This window comes from Borostomias antarcticus, assembly GCF_949987555.1.
Source record: "Borostomias antarcticus genome assembly, chromosome: 6".
NCBI classification, from domain to species: Eukaryota; Metazoa; Chordata; class Actinopteri; order Stomiiformes; family Stomiidae; genus Borostomias; species Borostomias antarcticus.
This window is the reverse complement of record NC_140239.1, coordinates 29,098,176-29,104,914: the sequence shown is the minus strand read 5'-3', so window position 1 is coordinate 29,104,914 and position 6,739 is coordinate 29,098,176. Positions and strand designations below refer to the sequence as shown.

General features: G+C 42.7%; 1 protein-coding gene across 3 annotated transcripts; it reads left to right on the top strand.

Annotated features, from left to right (window-relative positions):
- The first annotated feature begins 641 nt into the window (after positions 1–641).
- On the top strand, positions 642–5,968 carry cdca4 (cell division cycle associated 4). Of its 3 annotated transcripts, XM_084439976.1 has the most exons (4): positions 642–734; positions 2,587–2,654; positions 3,029–3,418; positions 3,732–5,968. In XM_084439976.1, the coding sequence occupies exons 3-4, from the start codon at positions 3,354–3,356 to the stop codon at positions 4,591–4,593; spliced, it is 927 nt and encodes a 308-aa protein (XP_084296102.1). In that variant the 5' UTR covers positions 642–734; positions 2,587–2,654; positions 3,029–3,353; the 3' UTR covers positions 4,594–5,968. The 3 variants fall into 3 exon arrangements, with proteins under 3 accessions (XP_084296102.1, XP_084296103.1, XP_084296104.1); XM_084439977.1 differs by lacking the exon at positions 642–734 and having other exon boundaries at positions 2,473–2,654; XM_084439978.1 differs by lacking the exons at positions 642–734; positions 2,587–2,654 and having other exon boundaries at positions 2,759–3,418.
- The last annotated feature ends 771 nt before the right edge of the window (positions 5,969–6,739 follow it).

The following is a 6,739-nucleotide window of genomic DNA, read 5'->3' as shown; positions in this document are numbered from 1 at the left end:
ATGAGTTTTGCAGTAAAAAAATGAAAATAAAGAATGGTTTGAGCAGTAGCGGATGCAGCGTGCTGTTTTTTTTATGCAAAGTCTGTTTTCCTTTAGGAGAAATGAACTGGGCAGTGATGGAGGCACCCTGGTTCAATCACGACCTTGGTGATGGCGTGGATTATTTTGACAAATGTATGTTCGTTGAAGTGTAATATGCCCAACAGCGTGTGATCTTTTTGTTATCTGTGTGTGTGTGTGTGTGTGTGTGTGCCTGTGTGTGTGTGTGTGCGTGCGTGTATGTGTGTGTTATAACAATGACATGGTGATCCGTTTTTCAAGCTCTTCAAAAGAACTGGAAGTTAAACATGTCTTTAACCTACTCATCTACCCAAATGTTAACTTCTCATTTCAACTGAGGTTGGGGGGTACTCTTGTTTAAATTTAGATTCAGTATGCCTCAAGTGGAACACATTAGTCAAAAATGTTTCCCAAACAGAGCCCGTATTGTGTACTGTCTGTAGGGTAGACCCGTGGTGGAATCTGTTTCTTCACTGTGGCTTTTGTTCATGCTTTCCTAGTTCATGCGATGGCCTGTCGATCAAGAGGCGTGTGTCCGCCCACTTCACCCTCTCTGCCGCAGCTGGCCGCCGAGCAGCAGACCTGGGTGAGAGACGCGGAGAGGACTGCGCTCGTTATCCCTATAGTCACGAACATCACATGAACCCTCGGCCAATAAAACAGATTATTTAAAGGTAAGTCCGACGAAACTGACTGTACGTTATGTAACGCTGTCTCGATTATAGCGAGTAAAAGTGTCCATCTGCTCTTTAAAAAATAAAAGTCCCTTTGAATGTAGTAAATGCGCGGTCGATTTCGAATGCAGCCAATGCGGAAGTTCTCGAGCGGTATTTTCTTGATCAACATTCTATTCGTACTTGTCTTTGTAGTATTTGACATAACTATTAAATAGTCGTACTAATTTTGTCTACAGATTTACATACGCGTTCCGTGGCTTTATCCGGATACATTGTAACTTATGTTTGTCAAGTACCGACAGCGAAGTTTTGGAGAATGCATTCAAGATGGCCTCTAACGTTATATGTCGCCTCCCTCTCTTGGTTGTGATTGCGAATAAAATTGCAGGGTTATAGGGGGAAAAAATAAACTTCAAGTTATCAAGGGCTAATATGTGGTGGAAACGCTATTTGATCAGTTTTATCAAGTCTCATTCTTTTTTTTCTCTCTTTTTAAAATATTTTTTTGACCATGTTATGGGGCCGGCTGGAGTCGATTCTCATCCGGCGGTGATAGCAACGTTATTACCACGTCAGTGCGGTGGGGGAGGGGATGAGTGTGTCTAGGTGGAGCCTGCACAGTGTTAAAGTCATATTGGAAGAGAGGGTTCCCAACCTGCACAGTGTTAAAGTCATATTGGAAGAGAGGGTTCCCAACCTGCACAGTGTTAAAGTCATATTGGAAGAGAGGGTTCCCAACCTGCACAGTGTTAAAGTCATATTGGAAGAGAGGGTTCCCAACCTGCACAGTGTTAAAGTCATATTGGGAGAGAGGGTTCCCAACCTGCTCAGTGGTAAAGTCATAGCCTATGGGGAGAGAGGGTCCCCAACCTCTTTGACATTGCTTTGTGGTAGAAGTGGTTTAGCTTATGCACTGTAGGCTGTCTATGATGCCTCAGAGTGGAGGGAATTTGGAAAAAAAATATGTTGAATTAAAAGAATGTGTAGAGTAGGACACATTTACATGCAACAAATTATGAAGAGGCACACAGCCACGTATGTAGCCTAGTTTAAAGCCAATATTTTCAATTGAGCTGCTTTGTGAGTGCTCAAATTTACGGTTTTATTTAGGGGGTGGGGGGTACTCTGAACACTTCGCTTGCACGTCTACCTAGATTTTACTGAATACAATTGCTGTCAGTTCCAGTTAATTAGACATTGCTTTTTGAAATGATTAGGCTAGTCAAATGAGTGCAAACCTGGAAGGCACTCGCATCTTCTTTGACAGCTTCCTTGTGGTGTAGGTTTTAGTCACATAGAGGGTGTATCAGATTGCATTCTGGTCTCTGTTTCTACAGTGCTGTGATGTCACTCTTTCTCCAGGTAGGCTGAACCGTCATGCCTCCATGTAAACCTCCACCGATCCCCTTCAATGTTGTGTGTAACCGTATAAAACCAGTGTGTCATTGGGGTTTTCGGTGTGATATTTGGCACTGTTAAACAAATAATCTCCATTGCACAAAAAGTCTGTTCCCTGACTATGAAATAATTTGACATTATGTGGTGTGATTTTATTTTTTGCCTGCAACTAACAGTGTGGTGTGCAAAAAAAATCATTCATATTGCCCCTCCATAAAAGCATCATGTAGGTTCTCAACCAATGCAATATAACACAAATAAATTGTATTGAAGATGTACAGTTAGTCCGTTGCCCATAGCTCCTCACCACCTGATCCTAGAGGACAGTGTCCCCCCCCCCTCCCCTCTTGTGGCACACTGTCAATCCTGTGACGTTGGATGTAATGTGCGTTGACGTGCTGGTCACTGTCATGTGTTCTCCTTGCCTTAGCTGCATGTTTGTCACTTTTAGGCTCCCCGCAGCCCTGGGTGGCTGGCCGTCGTGACTGGAGTGTCCCCACACTCGTCTCAGTACTGGATGTATGTACAAGTGCTGTTTAGCCATTAGCAATTTTCAGTGTATGTGTGTGTGTGTCTGCATTCTCAATTTCTATTCAACTTCTTTTTTCTTTTTTACTTGCGCAAATGCTTGTATTAGGAGTGGGATTTCTTTCTTTAATGTTAAAAGGCACTATTTTATAGTTGAATGGATAATTATCCACTCACACATCGTGTTTTGCATATCTTTCAAATGGTTTCCAGAATGTTCGTATATCATCTGGGATTGCAGTTCAGTTTGGTGATTGACCGTATTCAAATTACTGTGTTAGGCAGATACATTTCAACAACAACAACAACAAAAAAGATTTTTGTGTGTAAACAAAATGTGCTTTTGAATCCCTTTGTCTTAACAGGCATTCACTTATGGTTTATAACAGAAGATGCTCAGTGGATGTTGACCCTGGCAAGCAGCCCAAATCTGTGCTAAGAATTCAGATGAATGCCAGATTGGAGTTGACCTTACTACCGCGTTTCATCTTATCCAAAGACCAAGCTTTGTCAGTATCGCCTGTTTCAAGACGTGAAAGAGTGGTGACACATCTAAGGCAGAAGATGTGGTAGCAAACTGTGCTTTTTCTACAAAGTTGGGTGTTTCATTCGGCAGGCAACTTGCTGGTCTGCCTGACAAGGGCCTGTGAGAGTTGAACAGAAGCAGTTTGTCAGTAACACGCTGAAGTGATGAGCAAAAGAGGAAGTCGTCTCATGTATATGCCCGTGCGTCGCCGTAGGAAAGGTAGAAAAAAGTAAATGAACAAACCATTTGAAGTACATTTTTCAATTGTCTTGTGATGTGATGGTCTTCATATGCAATTGCTTTCCTCAGGCTTGACAATTAACAGTTTAGCATTCATTATTTCTAAGTTTATCTTTAAAAAAACCAAAAACATTTTAACTGCATTTATGTTTTGACCCAGTGTTTTGACTCAACTACCAATGTAAACATGTGTAGCACTGTTACACAACAACACGACACAGAAATAAAATGCTAAAGATTTGTGTTTCTCAGAGCTACAGTACATATTCTAATCAATGTCCTCTACTCGGCTCCTTCCGCAGGGCCAACATGTACTCCAAGGGCACCAAGCGCAAGTTCTCCGACAGTACCGACACGCCGACCAACTGCAACCCAGAGGGCCCCAAGATGGCCACCTACAGCCTTCAGCGTCAGTCTCTCCTGGACATGTCTCTGATCAAGCTGCAGCTGTGCCACATGCTGGTGGAGCCAAACCTCTGCCGGTCGGTGCTCATCGCTAACACCGTGCGCCAGATCCAAGAGGAGATGACCCACGACGGCAGTTGGCACGTGGTCACCGATGCCTTTTCTCACTCCGGTCAGAACGCGGCGGAACATCTGGTGGCCACTGAGGTTCTGTGTCGGTCCCCGGCGCCGGAGCAGGACGCCGGGCCCAAGCTCTTCTCGGTGATGGGCTACGACAGCTGCCACGAGGAGGAGGTGGTGGCCGACGAGGCCTTGTGTTCCGTCGCCGGGAGCGACGGGGACACCACCTGTCTGTTGTCCGCCGTCGGCTGGGAGAGGGCGGAGCTGAGAGCGGCGGGCAAGTCGGAGAACGGAGCCGGCGAAGACTCTGGTTTTGGAGACGACGACGAGGAGGACGAGGAGGAGGAGCAGACCTCGGGGCAAGAGGCCAAAACGGCAACAGGACAGGTGTTTGGAAAGTTTGAGATCAAGAACAATACGCCCGGGTCGGACACGGCACTCGAGGAGCTGTTTTCAGATGTCGACGCATCGTACTACGACCTGGACACCATGCTCACCAGCATGCAGGGCACCCCCAAGATGGGTCCTTACGACCTCCTGGACAGCCTGGCGTCCTCGCACAGCCCCGCCTCCAACTCAGGCTGTAGGCCGGATCTCAATGAACTTGACCACATCATGGAGATCATTGTGGGCTCGTAGCCTTTAGACTGAGGTGGGTCTAATCACAGACCATAGAATCGTATTCAATGCAGATCCATCACTGAACTTCATTTTATCGAACTGCCCCAGATATTTGCCCCTTTGTCTTGTATGTGGGTTGTGACACACGCACACGCACGCACGCACACACACACACACGCACACACACACACACACACACACACTGAATTCTGTGCAAGGAAATAGTATTCTGAAAAGGTTTTCCAACTTAATTGTTATTTCTTTTGCATGTTTTTCTGTGTACTTTTTCTTATTGTATGTTTTCAGTTTAATTTATTGCACTTGCAGTATATCACTACATGAAATGAGCGCAGAACAAAATATTTACATGACCTCCACATATTTTCTTAAAAAAAAGATGAAAAAAGATGAAAGATCGAAAATGTTTATATAAAAGTATTCTAGTATATATTTTTACGGTAATACATCTCAATTGTTTTTCGAGAGTCTTATTTTCTATATGCCTTTAACGAGAGTACTTGCACAAAAGCTCTACAGTATATGCCTGGGATTTCGTTTCCCTCGTCCTAAGGTTTATCTTTGGGTGTATTTGTGAGCTAGCAGCTAAGAGGCATTGTAGAAAAAAAACCTGAACTCTGTATGCTCACAATGTGATGCAGCCTTTGCCTTCGTCAATGGTTTGGTGCTGTGTGCACCGTGTACAAGATTTCTCAGAATCACATCACCACCACAAAACCTTGAGCCATACAACTTTAGCAGCATAGTTAGTTGTCTAGCCTGTGGGCTATCATTGTTTTACCATTAGAAGTCACATACATTATCAATCGTTTCCTTTCAAGTGAAGGATCATGGGTATCTCCCATTCATGTTACAACTTTTAACTTATTCTATTTATTAACTGCAAACGTGGCGATGTTTTACCTTGGTCATACTTAAATATGTTCAAGTGTCAAACATGAAATGGTAATTGGTTACATAGAATGTCATAAATGTTGTGTTCTTATTAGGAACATATTTAACTTTTTTTTTACTCAAACAATGACAAAAATATGATAATGGCTGTGTTGGTGACACTTAAAAACATTCAGGTGGTTTGGCCCATCTATCTGATCTATAAATAACCTGTCATCCTAAATTATGGCGGTCCTTATGATTTGTAGATTAGACAGGCAGTTCAGGCCTGAGATGCCTTCATGTTGTAAACACAGCCCTTAAGAAATTATACGGCAGACTCGTTGTTTGAATCTTTTTATTACAATGCTTAAGTCTTTGCTCGGGCACATTATATTGGTAAGAAACAAGTGATTGGCAGAGGGCTGACCAGCCAGGAGTGAGAGATATTACTTATTTTCTATCATTAAATTCAATGAGGTTTTTGACCATTAACTAGTATAGATTATGCATTTTTATACAAATAAACTGTAGCAGTTCATACCATTAAAAAAATAAAGGTTAAACCATATCTTTACATTAACTCTGTGTGGTCAGCAGTTTTTGTTTAGAAATTGAGTATTCATAAGACTGAATTTTTTCAAGATTCATTTTTTCAAGATTCAGGATCCTCTTCACTGGAGTAGAATGAGAGGGTCTCAAGGAGGGCAAGTCAGCTCCATTACATTACAGCTCCAGAACACACATCTCTCCACACTATTATCTGATGTGCAGATTGCTTTCGTGCCTACTGGTAGCTGAGCTTCACTCAGGTGGGCGCTACACATTGGTTGTGGATGAGTTTGGCAGGCGGATGTATCCATGAGAAGTAACAGTTGTAACAACCTTTGTGAAACTATCCATTAGTAATAACTATTAATAATAGGGACTACAGATGAAAACTAGTCTTCTTGGCTAATTTTCAGGTACATTCATTAATGTACATTGTCCCTGAGAAATAAACAATAAATAAAATATACATTTGATTTATACAGCACTTTTTCATAAACCTCAAACTGCATAGGCCTAACAGAAAACATTCAGACGCAGAACATGTTCTCTGGTAATCTCCAGTGAAACCTGACCTGCATGACTTTCCTACAAAACAAAATCATTCACCACCACTCATTCAACACACACAGATCCCCCAGACAGTATTTCATTGACTTCATTGACTTTAGATACATTTATCACAACAGGCATCATCGAGGTCAATCATGGAATAAGTACTCCA

Coding starts and splice junctions, on each gene's coding strand:
- cdca4 (XM_084439976.1), top strand. CDS start 3,354: ATGAGCAAAAGAGGAAGTCGTCTCATGTATATGCCCGTGCGTCGCCGT. Junction 3,419..3,731: donor CGTAGGAAAGGTAGAAAAAA/GTAAATGAACAA, acceptor CTCCTTCCGCAG/GGCCAACATGTACTCCAAGG.